A 22,207-nucleotide genomic window follows, 5' to 3' on the forward strand; every position below is an offset into this window, starting at 1 on the left:
TCTTCATTCTAGGCCACACTTTCCCACTATACTACACGCCACGATACACCACTTTATGGTGAACTACTCCATTAAACTCTGCTCCACAGACACTACTCCACTATATGCCACTCCAGAGAACTCTTCTCCACTCGATGCCATTTTACGACACTACTGCACTCAACGATGCTCTACGCAACTCCCTATATGTCACTCAATTCTATAACACACTACTGCACTCCACTCTATGCCACTCCACTTTATGATAGTATACTCTGCTCTACACTACTCTACTCTACTCTACAAGACTCTATTCCACTCTATGCAACACCCTCTACGAACTCCACTCTGCTCTACACCGCTTCACTCTATGACACTCTACTCAACTCTGACACTGTACTCCACTCTACGACACTTAACGCTATACCCTTCCACTCTAAGACACTCTACTCCCTCCACAACACTGTACACTACTCCATGACACTCCATTCCACTCCTATTCATGCCACTCAACAATTCTGTACTCCACTCCACGCCACTCTACTCCACTTTACGCCACTGCTCGCCACTCTTCTTTACCCCACTAACCTTTAGCCATACTGAACAGCAGCTACTCTAGTGTAAAACATTGCTAAAACATATTGGGAAAGCCAATAGCTTTTGCATAGGCGAGACCTATTGGCTTTGCCAATGCTTGCTCTCTTTTTGCTGACCCTTTCAGTACATCCTGTGCGTGCGTGATCCAGGATGCTAGAAGCAATGTAGTTTTACAACGTACACAATACTGCTAAAGTTCTTCACAATAATGCTTTACTACTCTCCATTGAAGGATATCGCTTTGACACCTTCTTGGGAAATTCTTATGAAAGGCATCCTCACACAGAGAAATACATCAACATATTTCAATTCAAATAAGAGATACCCACTCTTTATATGGAAGACTGGTGTGATTGGGAAAGAGCATTACCTGCCACAGATTTGTGCGGTTCGCTTGAAACTTGTTTCCCCAGGGATAGATTTTACCTGTAAAGAGAGAAGGGGATTAAAATTGGCAAGTTATGATGCCTGTGCAGGGATCTGAATTCTGAGTTGGGTGGTATTAAAAACAGCCTGTAACTACCAGGTGCGTTAAATACCTCACCCTTAATTACATATTGGCAGGTCAAAGCAGCAGAATTTAAGATGTATATAACAGCAGATAGATCATGAACCTTCACAAATGCAATTCAGTGCCTTGCCAGAAGTATGAAGGATTATATAAATATAAATCTCCATTTACTGGCTCTATCCTTCTTCCATCTATCTCTTCTATGCTAGCTTTCCACTTTGTGTCCGATTTCACTCTTACATTCTTTGCTTCCCTTGCCCTTGTGAATACATACTTCCCTCGTTCACTTGCCACTATAAATCTTCTCTCTTTCCCATCACTCAACTATTTGCATCTTTTCTTCCTCAAGAACAATTTTCCCTTTCACCCTTTACCTCTAATTACTTGTTAATTTTGTGACCACAGCTCTCTGACTCTATGATTATCATCCTCTTTATAGCATTCATCATGACACCATGCTGCTCTTAACCTTTTCTTAGCATGTCATTTACTCCTTGTTCTTAGATAATGTTGTAAATAGACTGTTATCCATTACAGTGAACTGTAGACCTACGTAATATTTATCTGTGTGGATCTCCATGTTGTACACGGACACGCTCCGGTTGAGTTGTATTTTATAAAAATGCATTATAAAGAAAAACATTTCAACACATAGCAGTTGTTCTAATCATCAATCTATATAATTTCCGGGGTAATTCCTCTAATAACCATCATACTTGAAAAGCACAGTAATTTTACTAATGATCACTTAAATCACAAACTAGTTACATAAGACACATCTGGAATAGAGTGTCAAAAGTGAAAATCGAACATACCATTGAGACCTCCTCTAGCTGCAAATTCCCACTCTTCTTCGCTGGGCAGCCTCTTCCCTTTCCATTCGCAGTATGCCCGTGCGTCGTTCCAGCTTACCTGGAGTACGGGATATTCTAACCTCTCTTTAATGCTGGATCCAGGGCCTGTGGGCTAAAGGGGAGGACAACAACAGCGGTCTTGTAAACACACTTCCAATGGGTTGGATTAATACAATGTATCGAGAAAGCAAAGAGATATTACCATTGGATATTGTTATCATTATTGTAAAACAATAGTTAACAGGAGGACACCCCGGGCGATATAGAGTGCTATTAAATTAAAAGTGAGACATATAAAAAAAGAATTTAGGAATGCCATAGGCTCATGCGCAGAAAGTAAGGGCACACACTACACTTCAGATTGTCACAGCAAATTCTTTAATTATCTCCAGGTCTGACAGGTAGACTCAAGGTAGCCTACTCCATGGTGCAGTAAGAGCTTCTAAAACAGTTAATATTCACTAGCTCCCGCCCACATCCGCCTGCTGAACTAAAAACAAATACCAAGCAGCAACTAAGTGTTATCCAACCACTTTTCTCAACAAAATATTAAAAAAGTGAAGTAGGATAATACACATGGTAATGCTGATTTCATGTCACGGATTCCAAAGAAAACACATTTCAATAAAAACCTTTAATTGAAAATTTGTTTTAAAAAAACCCATACAAATTCATTTTTAAAATTTTTCTACAGCTTGTTTTTCATGACTGCCAGCCAATACAACTTTTAGGACCAGACGAGATGTGCTCTCCACTGTTGATATTTGGAGACTTAATGTGGCCATGCTGAAATCTATTCATGATTTGAGCACCCATGATGACAAATAGGTGTCCTTGGTGCAGTCAAGACCTAAGTGTATGAAGGCAGTTGAAGCCCTGTGTGGATATGCCAAGTACAGGAAAAGTGTGATCATAAACACCCATCTCATTTAACGTCACAGTGAGACATCATGGTGAACATAACATTTAGGAACCATGTTTTTTTTTTTAATTGCCCAAAATTAAAACATCTTTTTCCTGTATTGAAGTGAGTGGGGGCTCCTATTGAAATTAAAACTCTTATGAACAGAAATCAACTGCACCCACATCATTCCCATCTAGTTGAAGGGGCACCTGCACCCATTTAGTTGAAATTACATTCTTCCTTATTATAGATTTATATCATCTTACTTCTTAGAGGGAGTGTATAGCTTTATTTTGTAGTTAATTTGTACTTCTATATGAACCAGTTACTTACCTTGGAGCATATTAAATTTTTCCATTATAACTAAAACAAAAGAGCAAAAGTGTGTTTCTATCCTTACACCAAGAGACACATTCAAAGATTTAAGTCAGCTTAACGATTTGTGATTTCTTATATTATCTTGCCTTCCATTCACAGCCTTGATGGGAACTTCAATTGCAGCATGTCCCCCTCTGCCTTCATAACGTCCACTACCATTGATGCACATTTCTCTTTCTCAGCATCAGCAGGATCCCTACTCAATTAATTTTCAACCAACATGCTCCCAAGTTTCTCTACATTAAGAAAATTTGACTTGACTAATGTAGCCGGTTCCACTAAGGTCTTCTAAAATACTTCTTCCTACTACTAAAGGAAATTCGCACCATGAACTCTATTTAAACTCTTTAGAGACTTCCCTGCATCCTTTTACAGCATGCACACTGGCTCCTGGTGCTATTACAGCTCCTCATCAGCTACACACTCTTGTATTCCAAACAATCAACGGCCTCGCATCTTCTCAACTTGCTTAGTCCATCAACATCTACATTCACAAACAAACCTATGCTCACTGTTTCGTCGAAATACTAGATATCTTTCCGACAAAGAGACCTGATTCACGACTTTTCATCTCTTAACACCTCCACAATTGATTATGCTGCCCTGCTGACATGGGGAATAGGTACTGTTAGAACTGGGGGTCTCTAGTTGGCAGAGGTAGGTACCACTGTCCAAATAGGGACCCTTGCTTCTAGTCAGGGTAAGGAGGAAACCTTCTGAGATAACCCCTGCTCACCCTCTAGGTAGCTTGGCACGAGCAGTCTAGGCTAACAAGAGGCAATGTGTAAAGTATTTGTACCAACACTCACAGTAACACAGTGAAAACACCACAAACTGACTCCACAACAGTTTAGAAAAATAAATGTATTTTAATCTAAACTACACAAGACCAAAACGACAAAAATTCAACATACACAGTTCAAGAATATGGTTTCAAAGAGTTCTTAAGGGTTGCGATAGAATTCTCTACAGATGCGTGAAAAGTTCACAGTTGGGTCACGTTTACTCACAGTACCTTTTAGTTGCAACAAAGTTCCAAAAGCAGAAGCTGGTGCGGTGGAAAACAAGCGATGCGTTGCTCCTGAGACCCTGGGGAGGCGTTTGCGACAGCCCCGCTGCAGCAGCGGGCGTGTTGCGACGAATCCGGTCTGTATGGGGAGGAAGGCCACTTGTATGGATTCCGGTGCGTAGGTTCCGTAGGAAGTTTGTTCTCGCAAAGGCACGATGCGACGATCTCGTAGGGGCTGCGACGATCTCCGGGGCGACGATGCGCTGTCCAGCGGTGATCCTCTCTCACGCAGCTCCTCGATGCGATGGTTCTGCGACGATGCTCGCAGCGACGTGATGCGGTCCGCAAGCAAGCGGTGCGGCGATCTCACCCAGCGACGACAGGCTCTGCGGCGACACTCGCAGCGATGTTCGATTTTCCAGCACCGTTCTGGTGCGTTCCGCAAACGAAGGATGCAACGGCTCTGGCAGCGGCGTCAGGCGCTGCGACGATCTCGGCCTTCGTAGCAGCGGGAAACTTCTCGCACTGTCGGGGATGCGCTCCGCAAGCGAGCGATGCGACACTTTACAATTTCAAAAGTCTCTCAAGCTTAGTTTCCAGCTTCCCAGCACCGGTACAACTTCCAGAGGCCCCACAACTGGATCAAGCACTCTAGGAAGGACAGAACTCTCTCAGCAGAGTTCAGGGAAGCTGGGGGTGAAGTCCTTTTGCTCCTGGGACTTCAGAACAGGGAGCCAGCTCTACTCATGCCCTTGGAGATTCCTTCAAGACAGGGGACACAGCTCAGCAGCAAAGTCCTTCCCCTCTCCTTGGCAGCAAAGCAACAGGTCAGTCCAGCAGAGCAACAGCAGGACAGTCTTCCTTCTTCAGTTTCAGCTTTCTCCTTGGCAGAGGGTCCTTCTTGATTCCAGGATGATCTCATTTTCTGTTGTCAGGGGTCCTGTACTTATACCCCTAAAAGTCTTCGTTCTCTTTGTGCAAGTGGGCCCTGAGCCCGGTCTGAACCAGTTCTGGGTGTTTCCTGAGTACTTTGTTTTGCTGGCTTCTTCTTTCCTTTCATTTGCATTTACATTTACATTTACATTTACATTTCCTTTCAGAGTGAGGGGCAGGGTCGATAGCCGCCCAGCAGGAGGTGGAGCCAGCATTGTGGAAGGCAGGCACAGCCCTATTCAGGCCCAGGTGGTAACTCCTCCCACCACTCCAGTTGCAAATGCAGTCATTCAGCCTAGGGCTGACTCAGCCAGCCTCCTGGGGAATCCCCAGCCCCTGTCACTCTCAAACCAGACAGTCAATACACAAGCAGACCAAGGCACACAGAAGGGTCAGACAAGAGAACAGCAACTTTCTAAAAGTGCTGTTCTCAAACACAGGATTTAAAAACAACCTTTCCAAAAAGATGTGTTATTAAATTCTGAGTTCAGGGATACTAGATACTTATGTCCTATCTTGTTCCTATGGGAAGAAATGCTGTTAACCACTGTAGCCAGCATCCCCCATGTTAAGCTATGGAGCAAGATAGCCTTACAATAGTGAAAAACGAAAATGGCTGCCATTCACTACCAGAGCATGTCACCTTTTACATACACTGCACCCTGCCCAGGGGGGGTACCTTGGGCCTTCCATAGGGGTGACTGATGCGCGCAAAAAGGGAAGGGTTAGGCCTGGTCAGTGGGGACACTGACCAGGAGGACATGGCAGTTCTAAACTGCACACAGGCACTGCAGTGTCAGGCCTGAGACATCATTTTAGGGCAACTCCTGTGGGTGGCACAATCAGTGCTGTAGGCCCACTAGTAGCATTTGTCATCACCAGCCCTGGCACACCCAGTGCACTTTACTAGGGACTTCATAGTGATATAAATATGCCAAACATGTATATCCAATCAGAATAACAATTTACATAGGGAGCACTTACACTCTGGCACTGATCAGCAGTGGCAGAGTGTCCAAAGCATCTAAACCAGCAAAAACGAAATCCAGCACAGCATCAAAAATACAGGAGGTAGAGGCAAAAAGATAGGGGAAACCACGCCAAAGATGCCAGGTCTAACACGTGTCCCCTCCAGCTGAAAGTGGGGAGAACTGCCCACCCTCTTGGGAGTTCTCTTCACTAAGGCGGAAAAACCTGGACAGACCATCAGCATTGGTGTGTTCTGTGCCAGGGCGGTGTTCGACCGTGAAGTCCATTCCCTATAAGGAGATGGACCACCTCAACAGTTTTGGGTTCTCACCCCTCATTTGCATTAACCATCTGAGAGGCCTGTGGTCGGTCTGAACACAGAAGTGAGTCCCAAACAGGTAGGGCCTCAACTTTTTCAGAGCCCAGACCACAGCAAAGGCTTCTCTCTCAATCGCACTCCACCTCTGTTCCCTGGGGAGTAGCCTCCTACTAATGAAAGCTACCGGCTTGGGGTCCATTCTCCTCAGTGACTTGTGAGAGTACTGCTCCCACACCATGCTCTGAAGCGTCTGTCTGTACTATGAACTCACTGGAAAAGTCAGGTGCCTTGAGCACCAGTGCTGTGCACATTGCAGTTTTCAGGGCATCAAAAGCAGTTTGGCAGGCGTCAGTCCAGTCAACTCTTTTGGGCAACTTCTTGGAAGTGAGTACTGTCAAGGGGGCGACAATGGTGCCATATCCCTTGACAAACCGTCTGTAATACCCGGTGAGTCCTAAAAAGGCTCTCACCTCTGTCTGGGTCTTGGGGGGCTCCCAAGCCAGAATGGTATCAATCTTTGCCTGTAGGGGCGCCACCTGGCCGCTCCCCACCTGGTGTCCCAAATACACCACAGATCCCTGCCCTGTCTGGCACTTGCTGGCCTTGATAGTGAGGCCTGCTCTTTGCAGAGCCTTCAACACTTCGCAGAGGTGTTGCAGGTGTTCCTCCCACGTGGAGCTGAACACAGCAATGTCATCCAGGTATGCGGCGCTGAATTCCTCCAGCCCGGACAGTACCTGGTTAACCAGTCTCTGGAACGTGGCAGGGGCATTCTTCAACCCAAAGGGGCTGACTCGGAACTGGAAGTGCCCCTCTGGCGTTGAAAATGCTGACCTCTCTTTGGCCACATCAGTTAAGGCAATGTGCCAGTACCCAGAAGTCAAATCAAATGTACTGAGGTACTTGGCAGCTCCCAACCGATCCACGAGCTCATCAGCTCTGGGGATGGGGTGTGCGTCAGTCTTCGTGACTGCATTGAGCCCACGGTATTCCACGCAAAACCGGAGTTCTGGAGGGCCACCGGGTGTAGCAGCTTTCTTGGGCACCAAGACCACTGGGCTAGCCCAGGGGCTGCTGGAGGGCTCAATCACCCCTAGCGCCAACATCTTGGAAACCTCTTCCTTGATGCTGGCCCTGACCTTGTTAGCTACCCTGTAAAATTTGCGTTTCACAGGCAGACTGTCTCCAGTGTCCACATCATGGACGCACCAGTTGGTGACACCTGGGGTCAGGGAGAACAGGGAGGAGAACTGACCCAACACTTGGCGACAGTCCCTCTGCTGCTCTGGAGTCAGGGTGGGCGAGAAGACCACACCATCCACTGACCCATCTTGCCCCTTAACTGCCAGGAGGTCAGGGAGAGGATCACTATCCTCTTCCATTCCTGCATCTGTAGCCATGAGCATAGTCACTTCAGACCTCTCAAAGTGGGGTTTGAGGCGGTTTACATGCAAGACTCTCAGGGGCTGCCTGGGAGTCCTCAGTTTAACCAGGTAGGTTACCTCACTCTTCCTTTCCACCACCTCATATGGCCCAGTCCACTTGTCTTGGAGCGCACAAGGCTCCACTGGCGCCATCAACCACACTTTCTGCCCAGGTTGAAATTCGACCAGAGTGGTGTTCTGGTCGTACCATCTTTTCATTTCTTCCTGGCTTGCTTCCAGGTTCGCCTGAGCAAGCTTCCTGAAGCACTGTGTCTGGTTGCGGATGGCCAGCACATAGCTGAACACATCCTGGGGGGTTTTCCCACGGGACTTTTCCCAACCCTCCTTCACCAGAGAGAGAAGTCCTCTAACAGGGTGGCCATACAGGAGTTCAAAGGGACGGAACCCTAAGGACTTCTGAGGCACCTCCCTGTAGGCAAACAACAGGCATGGTAACAAAACGTCCCACTTCCGACTCATGGGCTCCGCTAGGCCCATAATCATACCTTTTAGGGTCCGGTTGAACCTTTCAACCAACCCATTTCCTTGAGTGTGGTAAGGAGTGGTGAACTTATAAGTTACCCCACACTCCTCCCACAGACACTTCATGTACTTAGAGATGAAGTTGGTACCCCGGTCGGAGACCCCCTCTCTGGGGAACCCCACACGGGAAAAGATCCCCATCAATGCACAGCCCACCACGGGTGCTGTGATTGTCCTGAGAGGGACTGCTTCCGGGTACCGGGTGGCATGGTCCACCAAGACCAGGATGAACCTGTTGCCTAAGGCTGTCTTGGGGTCCAGGGGCCCTACTATGTCTATGCCCACCCGCTCGAAAGGGGTGCTCACTACTGGGAAGGGTTGAAGGGGTGCCTTAAACTTCATTCCAGTCTTGCCACTGGCTTGACAGGTTTGGCAAGATCTGCAAAAGGAACCAACGTGCTTCCTCATCTGGGGCCAGTGGAAGTGGGTGACAAGCCGGTTCAGGGTCTTGTCTTGCCCCAGATGTCCTGCAAGAGGCACGTCATGAGCCAGACCCATTAGGAAGTTCCTGAAGCGATCGGGTACCACCAGCACACGGGCTGCACCGGGCTCAGCAAACTTAGGCTCGCTATATAGTAGGTCATCTTCCCAGTAGATAAAGTGATCTCTGGCTGCTCCACCTGCTGCCTGATCTACAGCCTGTTGCCGCAGACCAATGAGGGAAGGGCATTCTTTCTGCGCCTGGCAGAATTCCTCCCTGGAGGGACCACCTTCTTGCTGCCAATGGGTCAGCTCAGGTAGGTCTCCCAGTTCGGCCACCGGTTCCCCTGTAGGTTCCAGGGCATCCCCCTCGGGTTCTGCTCCTTCCTGGACCGTGGGAACTGCTGGAGAGGGTTTCCCGCGCCCCTTGCCTCTTCCTCTCCTGGCAGGTCTCTGGGCCACTGTTTCAGGCTCCAGTTCTGCTGAGTTACCCTTACTGGCTGCCATAGCACGCGTGGTCACACAGATCCACGCAGGCAAACCCAACATCGCCAAATGAGTTCTGTGTTCTTCATCCTTCCATGGAGAACTCTCCAGGTCGTTACCTAACAGACAGTCTACAGGCAAGGCATCACTGACAACTACTTCCAAAAGACCAGAGACTCCCCCCCCCCATGCAAAGGGAACACGCGCCAGCTTGCAGAGTCGCACTGAGCTGTCAGCTGCCACTACAGGGCGGAGTACATCAGGGATGATTTGCTCTTCAGACACCCACTGACACCTCACGGATGTCGCGCTGGCTCCTGTGTCTCTCAGAGCCTCAATCTCCCTCCCATTGATGGTCACCTTCTGCCCATATTTCTTAGTGTTAGAGGGCAGTAAGGTTTCCTGGACCATCTCTTGGTCTCCTAGAGAGACAAGGGTTATAACTGCTAGCTCCCCCAGTCACTAAAAACCAAATCCCCTCCCAAAGCTACACTAGCTAACGTTGGGGCGGGAGCACCAGTGGGTGCGGGCTTCTTCTTGGGACAGCTTGGAGCAAAGTGGCCCACCTCATTGCAGTGATAGCAGGTAGGGGTACCTTGGTTATCCCTTCTGTCTCTATTGTCCCGCCTGCCCTTAGGGGGCCATGGTTGGCTAGGTTTGGGGGGTTGGGATTCCTTTCCCTGGGAACTATTTTGGGGCCCTTGTGAGAACTCCTTTTGGTTACCCTTGTCCCCCCCCACTCTTTTGCTGGGGACCATGCCCACCTTTGGCTGTGGTACCCACAACTCCTCTGTGGACCCTGTTACTGGTCCAGCGGTCCGCCTCCTTAGCAAGCTCAATGGGGTCTGTCAGCTTGCTGTCTAAAAGATGCTGGCGCAGCTCTGGAACACAAAGACTACTCAAGTGCTCCCAACTGATTAAATGCAACAACCCCTTAAAATCAGTTACTTTACTGCCCTTCATCCAACCTTCCAGTGCACGCGAGTACAAATTCACACACTCCATCCAAGTCTCAGACTCTCTCTTCTTGGAGTTTCTAAACTGCAGTCTATACTGCTCTGGAGTAAGGCCATACCTGAGACATAAGGCCTCCTTCATATTGGGGTAGGTCATGGCACCTGCTAATTCTGAGGGCTCTAGAGCACTCCTCCCAGAAGCCTCAAAATTTTTCCACAGGCCCGCCCCCCAATGCTGATCAGGCACACCATTCATCTTCAATGCAATTTCATACGAAGTGAACCAGGCATAAATATCCTCACTCCTATGGTAATTCTGTACCAGGTCTTTGGGAATATATACTTTACCCCCATGCACTGGCTGCGCGCTGCCACCATTAGAACTGGCATCCACCTCCTTGACTTTAAGATCCAGTTCTCTCATGCTCAACTCATGAGTCAAAAGCAATTTCTTCTCTTCTAAGGCACGGGCATTTTTGCTCTCCTTCGCTGCCTTTTCTACTTCCAATTGCTTCATTTTCATGACTTCCAACTCATACTCTCTTACTCTCTGATTTTCTAGTAACTCTTCTGGGGAGAGGCCCCTGCTGGAATGGTTGCTGCCAGCTCCTGCACCTACTTTGCCCGCTGGCAGATCTGTGACTTGAAAACTGTTTTCTCCATTCACATCCTCATTTCCCTCTTGTGCCTCCCAATGGGCCTTCAAGATTTTCTGCAGCTCCTCCTTTCTGTAGGCGCTCTTCATGGGGCACTCAAACACAAGGCAGAATTTCCTAAGTTGCTCAACTTTGTATGAATACAAATCTCCAATGCAAAACTCTAATTCTGCTTCTTTACTGGGTGCCTTCCCATTCAAAGACATGATGTATCAGAAGAGTTACTCAAAAATAGAAAAAATCAAAAACCAGTAGTATGCGGTGGCGTAGTGGTCTGCACTCACTAGTGATGTACACCAATTACTGTGGGTCAAGTACAAATACAAGTTCAAATCCCACCGCCTGACCACCAATGTTAGAACTGGGGGTCTCTAGTTGGCAGAGGTAGGTACCACTGTCCAAATAGGGACCCTTGCTTCTAGTCAGGGTAAGGAGGAAACCCTCTGAGATAACCCCTGCTCACCCTCTAGGTAGCTTGGCACGAGCAGTCTAGGCTAACCAGAGGCAATGTGTAAAGTATTTGTACCAACACTCACAGTAACACAGTGAAAACACCACAAACTGACTCCACAACAGTTTAGAAAAATAAAGGTATTTTAATCTAAACTACACAAGACCAAAACGACAAAAATCCAACATACACAGTTCAAGAATATGGTTTCAAAAGAGTTCTTAAGGGTTGCGATAGAATTCACTACAGATGCGTGAAAGGTTCACAGTTGCGTCACGTTTACTCACAGTACCTTTTAGTTGCAACAAAGTTCCAAAAGCAGAAGCTGGTGCAGTGGAAAACAAGCGATGCGTTGCTCCTGAGACCCTGGGGAGGCGTTTGTGACAGCCCCGCTGCAGCAGCGGGCGTGTTGTGACGAATCCGGTCTGTATGGGGAGGAAGGCCACTTGTATGGATTCCGGTGCGTAGGAAGTTTGTTCTTGCAAAGGCACGATGCGACGATCTCGTAGGGGCTGCGACGATCTCCGGGGCGACGATGCGCTGTCTAGCAGTGATCTTCTCTCTTGCAGCTCCTCGATGCGATGGTTCTGCGACGATGCTCGCAGCGACGTAATGCGGTCCGCAAGCAAGCGGTAAGGCGATCTCACCCAGCGACGACAGGCTTTGCGACGACACTCGCAGCGATGTTCGATTTTCCCGCACCGGTCTGGTGCGTCCCGCAAACGAAGGATGCGACGGCTCTGGCAGCGGCGTCAGGCGCTGCGACGATCTCGGCCTTCGTAGCGGCGGGAAACTTCTCGCACTGTCGGGGATGCGCTCCGCAAGCGAGCGATGCGACACTTTTCAATTTCAAAAGTCTCTCAAGCTTAGTTTCCAGCTTCCCAGCACATGTACAACTTCCAGAGGCCCCACAACTGGATCAAGCATTCTAGGAAGGACAGAACTCTATCAGCAGAGTTCAGGGAAGCTGGGGGTGAAGTCCTTTTGTTCCTGGGACTTCAGAACAGGGAGCCAGCTCTACTCAGGCCGTTGGAGATTCCTTCAAGACAGGGGACACAGATCAGCAGCAAAGTCCTTCCCCTCTCCTTGGCAGCAAAGCAACAGGTCAGTCCAGCAGAGCAACAGCAGGACAGTCTTCCTTCTTCAGTTTCAGCTTTCTCCTTGGCAGAGGTTCCTTCTTGATTCCAGGATGATCTAATTTTCTGTTGTACGGGGTCCTGTACTTATACCCCTAAAAGTCTTTGTTCTCTTTGTGCAAGTGGGCCCTGAGCCCGGTCTGAACCAGTTCTGGGTGTTTCCTGAGTACTTTGTTTTGCTGGCTTCTTCTTTCCTTTCAGAGTGAGGGGCAGGGTCGTCAGCCGCCCAGCAGGAGGTGGAGCCAGCATTGTGGAAGGCAGGCACAGCCCTATTCAGGCCCAGGTGCTACCTCCTCCCACCACTCCAGTTGCAAATGCAGTCATTCAGCCTAGGGCTGACTCAGCCAGCCTCCTGGGGAATCCCCAGCCACTCTCAAACCAGACAGTCAATACACAAGCAGACCAAGGCACACAGAAGGGTCAGACAAGAGAACAGCAACTTTCTAAAAGTGTTGTTCTCAAACACAGGATTTAAAAACAACCTTTCCTAAAAGATGTGTTATTAAATTCTGAGTTCAGGGATACTAGATACTTATGTCCTATCTTGCTCCTATGGGAAGAAATGCTGTTAACCACTGCAGCCAGCATCCCCCATGTTAAGCTATGGAGCAAGATAGCCTTACAATAGTGAAAAACCAAAATGGCTGCCATTCACTACCAGAGCATGTCACCTGTACTAGTACATGCTCTACCTTTTACATACACTGCACCCTGCCCAGGGGGGTACCTTGGGCCTTCCATAGGGGTGACTGATGCGCACAAAAAGGGAAGGATTAGGCCTGGTCAGTGGGGACACTGACCAGGAGGACATGACAGTTCTAAACTGCACACAGGCACTGCAGTGTCAGGCCTGAGCCATCATTTTAGGGCTACTCCTGTGGGTGGCACAATCAGTGCTGCAGGCCCACTAGTAGCATTTGTCATCACCAGCCCCAGGGCACTTTACTAGGGACTTCATGGTGATACAAATATGCCAAACATGTATATCCCATCAGAATAACAATTTACATAGGGAGCACTTACACTCTGGCACTGATCAGCAGTGGCAGAGTGTCCAAAGCATCTGAACCAGCAAAAACGAAATCCAGCACAGCATCAAAAATACAGGAGGTAGAGGCAAAAAGATAGGGGAAACCACGCCAAAGATGCCAGGTCTAACAGGTACTATGAATGCCTTTTACTGTTATTAATCGTTAGAAGTATTTATGTTTCCTAATCGTAGCTCTAGGACAGTGGAGCACTTGCATATAATATAACAGCCAGTAAAGAGGTATGAGCGTGAAAGCGCTACTAGAACATAGAACATATTGGAAGAAAACATATTAGAGAATGAACATGATCGCTGACAAAATATTTAGGCCCGCTTCTCGCACTGAAGCCTCATGCATATGTGCTGGCAGTTCATTATAACCTGTGCCAACTTTTCCTGGTTAATACAACCACCGTATGGATATTTTTTGCACCATATGTATAGGGTGCTCTAGTCAAAATGCTTTAAATAAATAAAAATAATCATACCCAAGTTCTGAAAACAACCAGGTCTAAAATGACACCACACATGGAGTTTAGTGCAGTATAAAATGGTCAAACTTGATTATCAATGTCCTCAGAAAAGAATCTGCTGACTGCTGGGTATTTTGTGAACCTCCAAAAGATCAAGGGAGAAGGTGGCCCTACATCGATTCAAACCCTTGAACTGGAGGTGTCTCCTTACTCACTCATATGACTCTCTTATATGCACACATGTGTATGCATGCACACAGACGCACAAACACATACACACAATTGTAAGCAGCAAGTGCTTAACTCACTAAATCACGATTTCAACTGGATTACTAGTTTATACATTTTGAAATGTTTAAGTGCATATAGAACTAACAGATATGATGGTGTCGCAACGGACTGATTTGCAATGTGATATTAAGTTGATGTGTATGCACATGTAGTAATAATTCATGCATTATACTGTCTTTATCAATCTGTTGCCACTCTAAATGTGGATCATAAAAGTATAGGTTAAAAAAAATTTTAAAGAAAATTTGACAGATACGAAAAAAAATATTGAACCAGCCTGACAGATCTTTTAGATATCAAAAACGAATTCTTAGATATAATATTCAAAGTTGGAACAAAACAATGGTACACATTAAAAAGTACCCTGAAAATAAAAAAGACCAAAGGGTCAGAGATTAGCCTCCTATTTCATTGAAGAAAGCAATTATATGGAATGCCTTCTGCATAAACAGTTGCTTGGTAATTTGCAAGCTGACAAAAATTAAATCTCTGGATGAATCAAGTTACAGCAATGAAGAGCAGCTGGAAAAAGGCCTTGGCATACATTTCAGACTGGTTAAATTAGAATATTAAAATGCAGAATATGAATTTCCAACAAATCTGCAATGTAGATGTCACAGAAGTTGTGGGACCCTAAAAACCACCTTATATGTAATGCAGTAGTAATGGAGTTGCGTTTTTTCGCCATCGAGAAAGAAATTAAATGCAATATCGCCTTCAGGAAGGAGGACTGAATTGATACTAAATGCCATGAACACTCAAGACTGAGGGAGGGAAATCTGATACAACATGTATTATTTTTTATTTTTGTTTTCAACACAGTAAGTCAAAACACGTAGAGTGAGACCAACTTGCTGGTTTGTGTCTGACGATTAGTTAGGTGTCTAAAGTAAATCTCAATAATTTTATTGCAATTGGAAAAATGTTGAGAGAAGACATTAAAGTTAGCCATTTTTGTACTAGAGGGTGAAAAACTGGGGATGTCACAAGAAGCACTTCAGTTTTTGATGGAGTGAGTGTTGTTTATTTTATTTATTTATTGGGTGTATAAGGCGCTCAGCTACCCAAAAAGGGTTTCCCGGCGCCAGGACGGGCAGAAATCAGAAATGGAGGGTCATTTAGATGAGATTATTGGTCAAAAAGCCAGGTCTTAAGATTCCTGCGAAAGTGGATATAATTAGTTTCTTTGTGAATATTGATAGTTAGAGTGTTCCAGGAGTGGCCTAGATAGGAAAATGATCTCCCACCCATTATGGAGAGTTTGACCTTGGGCACAACAAATGTGCCCATGGTTTCAGAGCGAAGGTGGCGGGAGGGAACATAGGGACGGACAAGTGCTTGAAGGTATTGGGGGGCGGTGCCTGCCTTGATTTTAAACATATAGCTCAGGGCTTTGAACTTGATACGGTTCTCCACCCTGAGCCAGTGCAGGTTACGTAAGTATCCAGAAACGTGGGAGGCCTTGGGAATTCTGCAGAGAAGTCTGGCCGCCGAATTCTGGATTAACTGAATTCTACGGACCACGGCCTTATTTGACCCCAGGTAAAGAATATTACCGTAATCGAGTCTAGATGTGATAAGGGCGTGGACAACGTTTTTTTGGGTAGAGACAGGCAGCATCCATAGGATTTTCCTGAGCCATTTTAGAATGGTAAAGCATAGTGCTGTCACTTTGACGGTTTGTTGGTGCATGGACAACGTGTAGTCAATAATGACGCCCAGATTTCGAACGTGGTTGGTTGGTTTAGGGAGGTTACCCATCTGAGTAGGCCACTGAGAAGGACTCCAGAGGTGTTTCTGCTTACCCAGGATGAGGACCTCTGTTATCTCACCGTTAAGTTTTAGATGGTTTTGGGTCATCCAGTTGGAAATATTACTAAGGCCTTGTTTGAGACAGGAGGGTCCAAGAAAAAGAGGAGCTTTAGAGGGAAAAGCTAGTCAATAGGTCGCCCTCCACTCAGTATGCAGCAAAAACACAAAGACCTAGACTATGGAAGCACATGTGAAAATTCACCCTTCTTTAAAATATTTCGTTCGTTGCTATTCTTTAGCAAACATAACTCCCCTTGTTACATCATTAATTGGGGTAGCCAAAATATCTGGGGTTAGTGCTTAATTCAAAAAATTGCCTGATTCTCATACAGCAGTAAAATACAGTTGCGAGACCAATCATACCACACTTAATCTCGTGACAAAACAAATATAGTGATAAACCGAAAAAAAGTGGGTGAAAGCGAGATGGCACCTCACGGGCGCACCACCAAGCGGGGACCTGACTGGTACTCGTCAGGACTGCCCTGTTGTCATCATCGGTACCATCAAGCTTAGAACAGAAAATAGTGTCCAAATGCACAAAAGATTTGTGCAGAAAAAAGTGCAGTGAGCATAGACAAGAATAACCAGTACAGTGTCAATCAACACATTAAAACACTCATAACACAACACAGACACAATACTTTTATTCAATTTCTTGTGTTGTGTATGGAAAAAATAAAAGGAAAAAAGTAGAGATGGTTATCACCTATTTAACCACTCATACTTTTACTTGCCGACATGTTTCATTGCCTGGTAACTTGTAGGCAATTTCATCAGGGCGTCATGTATATTAAAGCCACTGCAGGTGGACCCACATGTCTTCGCAACTGTAAGTACATAAAATCCGCACCATTGTGGTTAACATAAAGCATCTAGTCCGTGTCTTACTCTAACACACAGTTGACTCTCTGATAATTACCCTCAACAGGCCATAGGTGCTCCTACCAGCCAGACGGGACGAGGTTGTATTTTAAAAGACAAGACAAATCGCAAAAAGTCGATTGTTCACTTCTCCCTTTCCGAATGCTATGGAGGTGGGAGAGACAAAACACCGTACTTAGTTCGCATTTGAGCAAATATGTATCTTTAAAACCATTGCTCACCTTTAACTACGTTATACACAGTGTGTTAATAAAAGCGGAGTGACAATATACACTGACCATCTGCATTACCTGCACCCAGTTACCAAGTCTACACCGAGTCACACGAGGTAAAAAATAAGCAAATATGTGCATCAATGCACATTGCTCAAGTTTACCTAGAACGCCCTACACGTTACAAACATCGTGTTAATTAATTAATGTTTTTTCAGTAAGGTGACATACAGAGCAAGTGCCACAGGGATGATGTCCTGTAAGATGTGTTTTGCTGTTTGCTCTTGTTGTTTGTACACGAGTGTGAACCAATTTATCTTTTAGGTTGCTGGTGCGTTTAAAAGCAAAAGTGGGTTGAGGCATTTTGAAGTCTTTATTAGAGAGGATTGCCCAATGTTTTCGTATTGACTGCCGGATTTTGGAGGCTAGAGGGTTAAAAGTCATAACTACCGGTAAGCAGTCCTTTTTCTCTTTTTTATTTACTTCTAACAAAGCACTGCGTGGTGTATTAAGGGCTCTTTTCTTCGCAGTTTTGATAGTTCTTGCAGGGTATTCTCTTTGTAAAAGTTTCTCTCCCAACACCTGTGATTGTTCCACAAAGTTCTCGGTGCTAGAGCAATTCCTCCTGTACCGGAGGAACTGGCCTACCGGGAGATTGTCCCTGAGCGCCCGCGGGTGGTAAGATTGATAAGACAATAATGAATTCTTATCTGTGGGTTTTTGGTGCACGCTCGTGGTCAGGGTTTTATCTTTGACTGTAATGTCCAGATCTAGATACACAGCGGAATCCCTGCTGTAAGACCAGGTGAATCTCAGGCACTTGCTCTGTATGTCACCTTACTGAAAAAACAACTCAGGTCACCCTACAGTCAGGCAGAGAATGGGAGCTAAGGCAATTTAGTAATTGCAACACCACAAGTGTGGTGTACAAACTAAGTTGCGAATGCGGCCTCCAGTATATAGGCCTTACGACACGGAAAATAAAAACACGCATTCAAGAACACCTAAGCACCATAAAATCTGGAAAGCTGACAACGAAACTTGTACAACACTGCCACACGAACAAACATGCATTCAAGTGGGTAGTTCTCGAGAAGGTGACAGGAGACACATACACAGTGGAACGTCTGTTAGCCAGAAAGGAAGCTAAGTGGATTTTCCAGGAGAAATCAGATAAGATGGGGCTCAACGATTTATTGGAGTGGAATAAGATACACTGAGTTCCGCTTTGGCATCTGTATGAGGGTACTTTTACACTCTTATTGCTGTAAGACATGTCCCGGGTGCACTTATATATACAAACTGGAGCCCCCCTTAATGTGTTCTTAATATGGGCTTAATGTGTATTCTGTCCAAGATATGAAAGCACGTTCTTTTGATTCACAAAAATAAAAATTAGGTTGGTGATAAAATAACTGCAATTTTTCCCATCTAATTTGAACACTTTTGGCTGGTCTACAAGGTCATTTGGATTTAATCAGTGTTGATGGTTCCTAGTTTAATATATTGAAGCAATGTGCAATGTGGCCACTTGTAAACTGCATACAAGACGTGATTGTTTGCAGAAAGGTGCATAAAGTTTTAAATGGGTTGTAAAAAGCGAGATCGAGATCACGCGCCGAAATCTCGCGTGAGGTCCATCTTGACTAGCACCTCTCGTTCCTTTGAATATGAACATGCCCAATCCAAAATGGCCGACGCGGTTTCCCGCGAGACCACGGGCAGCATTACAAGTACTTTCCGAACACGAATGATAACATGGCACGGGCTGAGATACAGCAGCCGCTTCTTCACTGCTCGGTAAGGAAATGGGAGGCTTAAACGGCGGGTTGCAGGAGGCGTTGTTCAGCGCATATGTGTAGAAGGCTCAGGTTATGGCTTTGAGACACGCAGTGTCCGCGCTAGAAATCGATCTTCATGCACTCTGCAACTTGGTGCAGGGATCACAGGGGATCCGTTTTTAATTAACACGATGTTTGTAACGTGTAGGGCGTTCTAGGTAAACTTGAGCAATGTGCATTGATGCACATATTTGCTTATTTTTTACCTCGTGTGACTCGGTGTAGACTTGGTAACTGGGTGCAGGTAATGCAGATGGTCAGTGTATATTGTCACTCCGCTTTTATTAACACACTGTGTATAACGTAGTTAAAGGTGAGCAATGGTTTTAAAGATACATATTTGCTCAAATGCGAACTAAGTACGGTGTTTTGTCTCTCCCACCTCCATAGCATTCGGAAAGGGAGAAGTGAACAATCGACTTTTTGCGATTTGTCTTGTCTTTTAAAATACAACCTCGTCCCGTCTGGCTGGTAGGAGCACCTATGGCCTGTTGAGGGTAATTATCAGAGAGTCAACTGTGTGTTAGAGTAAGACACGGACTAGATGCTTTATGTTAACCACAATGGTGCGGATTTTATGTACTTACAGTTGCGAAGACATGTGGGTCCACCTGCAGTGGCTTTAATATACATGACGCCCTGATGAAATTGCCTACAAGTTACCAGGCAATGAAACATGTCGGCAAGTAAAAGTATGAGTGGTTAAATAGGTGATAACCATCTCTACTTTTTTCCTTTTATTTTTTCCATACACAACACAAGAAATTGAATAAAAGTATTGTGTCTGTGTTGTGTTATGAGTGTTTTAATGTGTTGATTGACACTGTACTGGTTATTCTTTTCTATGCTCACTGCATTTTTTTCTGCACAAATCTTTTGTGCATTTGGACACTATTTTCTGTTCTAAGCTTGATGGTACCGATGATGACAACAGGGCAGTCCTGACGAGTACCAGTCAGGTCCCCGCTTGGTGGTGCGCCCGTGAGGTGCCATCTCGCTTTCACCCACTTTTTTTCGGTTTATCACTATATTTGTTTTGTCACGAGATTAAGTGTGGTATGATTGGTCTCGCAACTGTATTTTACTGCTGTATGAGAATCAGGCAATTTTTTGAATTAAGCACTAACCCCAGATATTTTGGCTACCCCAATTAATGATGTAACAAGGGGAGTTATGTTTGCTAAAGAATAGCAACGAACGAAATATTTTAAAGAAGGGTGAATTTTCACATGTGCTTCCATAGTCTAGGTCTTTGTGTTTTTGCTGAGACAGGAGGGTGCCAAGGGGTTAGGATTAGAGAGGGAGAAAATAATTTGAGAGTCGTTAGCATAGGTGAAAAGAATTAGTCCAGCCTGGAGTGTTGTAAAATACTGTGGCATTCAGTCCTTTATGGCACAGCGCACTCACTCAGTTCACAACAGATGATACAAATGCATGTCATCACCATGTATTCCCATGCGCAGCAAAGGATTCTCCAATTATTCGAAACGTCTTGGAACAGCATCAATTTCTGTAGATTCACACAGAGATCTACCAAAAGTGCAGAGAGCTGTCCCACTTGGACGATCAGAGTCTGCACAGAGAAGATGGAGGTAATCCCCTCCAGACCACTATGAGCCAACCGGATACAATGGAATACATAGGAAAGCTACTGAAAAATGCAGAACCACAATCAAAAAACAATCACCCACATGTGGCACACACTCACTTAATCATCCACTGCCTAAATAGAAGAATTTTACAGTGCTACACCAAGGGCCCTAATCCCAAACTGCATTTTGTAGTGTGTTTAGTAGTACTCAGTGGCGGCTCCTCCTCGGGGGTGTGAGGGCGACGCCCCACTGCTTTCTCGCAGTGCGAGAAGCAGAAACATAAAATTGTAAAACTACCATTTTATATTTCCGCTTCTCGCACTGCGTGAAAGCAGAAGTGAATAGAGTGCCTGGTTGGGGGCGGGTGGTCCTGCTCGAGGGCAGGGGGGGAGTGGATTTGCCCACTGTTGTGGGTACTGACTGTTTGGTCAGCCCCAGGGCCGAACAACACAGTCATGCATACTCCCTCTTTTTCTCAATGTAAGCTGCTTCACGCAGCCTACATAGAGAAAATGGCCCGGCTGGGGCGCGCTCTGTTGCGCCTTACAAATCAGAACACTGCCATTGCAGCATTGTGATTGGCTTAGGGGAGGGGAGAGAGGCTGCCTGTGGCTGCTTCCTGTTGGGATCCCGCGACTGCCAGGAGCTGATGCGGCGCTGGACTCATGACCCTGTAACTTGAAGTAAGGTTTTTTCACATTTTTTATCATAACCTCCCCCTCCGACTCCTACCCGCGACTGCCATGTTCCACCGGCCGCGACAGTGAGGGCAGCCCGTGACAGGTAGGAGGCAGAGGAGATGCGCGGGGGTCGCAGGAAATGGGGCTGACAGGAGAGCAGAGCTTGGGGTAACGGAAGAAACAGTGGAGTGGTGGGAGGAAGTTGATAGAAACGAAGCAAGGGACATAGTGACAGGCAGGAGGCCAGAGAATGGTGTGAGGGAAGAAAGCAGCACAAGGGACACAGGTAGGAAAGATGCAGGACAGAGTTGCCGTTGTCAGCAAAGTGAGTTTTGGGCACATTGATAGGGGAACTGCGGGGACCAGGTAAAGAGAATGATGTATGAAACTTAGCGACAGAATTTTCATAGAAGTGGTATACGAGGCACTCTGTGGTGGAAAAGCAGGCTAGAGGGTTAATATGTGTTTCTGTCACAGACGAGGGTTGGACTGGTGCAAAAGGTGAACGCATATAAACGAGGAAGGCGAAGAGCTGGAGTAAGGGGGTAGATGGAGCGGGAATGGGTAGAAGGGAAGAGGCTGTTGAAGGTGAGGGGGTGGTCAAATGGTGACCCGTGTGTTACAGTAGTGAAGAGGCGGGGACAACGATGTGTGAGCAAGAGTCTAGGACGTCTGTCATGCGAGACCTGTAGCTCAGTGTAGAGTGGCGGTTACAGAGTCCATTTTGTGTTTACCGCATGCCTCAGTGCCGAGGGATGCCCAAACGACACCGCAAAACTGGTGAACACCGTGGCGTATGTTGTGCATTTTGTCTGATAGTATGGCGTGTGCATGAGCACAGAATCCATGCATGCTGTGCAGCGCGG

The 22,207-nt window shown here is 46.2% G+C and overlaps 1 protein-coding gene across 6 annotated transcripts in view; it reads right to left on the bottom strand.

The window, feature by feature from the left end:
• Window positions 1-22,207, bottom strand: part of SUMF2 (sulfatase modifying factor 2) — a 292,583-nt gene that overhangs the window by 218,689 nt on the left and 51,687 nt on the right. For all 6 annotated transcript variants that reach the window (XM_078679384.1, XM_078679386.1, XM_078679388.1 and 3 more), the window contains exons 5-6: window positions 1,903-2,053; window positions 947-1,002 (exon numbers count right to left, since the gene is read on the bottom strand). In XM_078679384.1, coding sequence (XP_078535510.1) covers window positions 947-1,002; window positions 1,903-2,053 — 207 coding nt within the window. The remainder of the gene's footprint in view (window positions 1-946; window positions 1,003-1,902; window positions 2,054-22,207) is intronic.

The sequence above is a fragment of the Lissotriton helveticus genome, chromosome 3_1 (assembly GCF_964261635.1).
Source record: "Lissotriton helveticus chromosome 3_1, aLisHel1.1, whole genome shotgun sequence".
Lineage (NCBI taxonomy): Eukaryota > Metazoa > Chordata > Amphibia > Caudata > Salamandridae > Lissotriton > Lissotriton helveticus.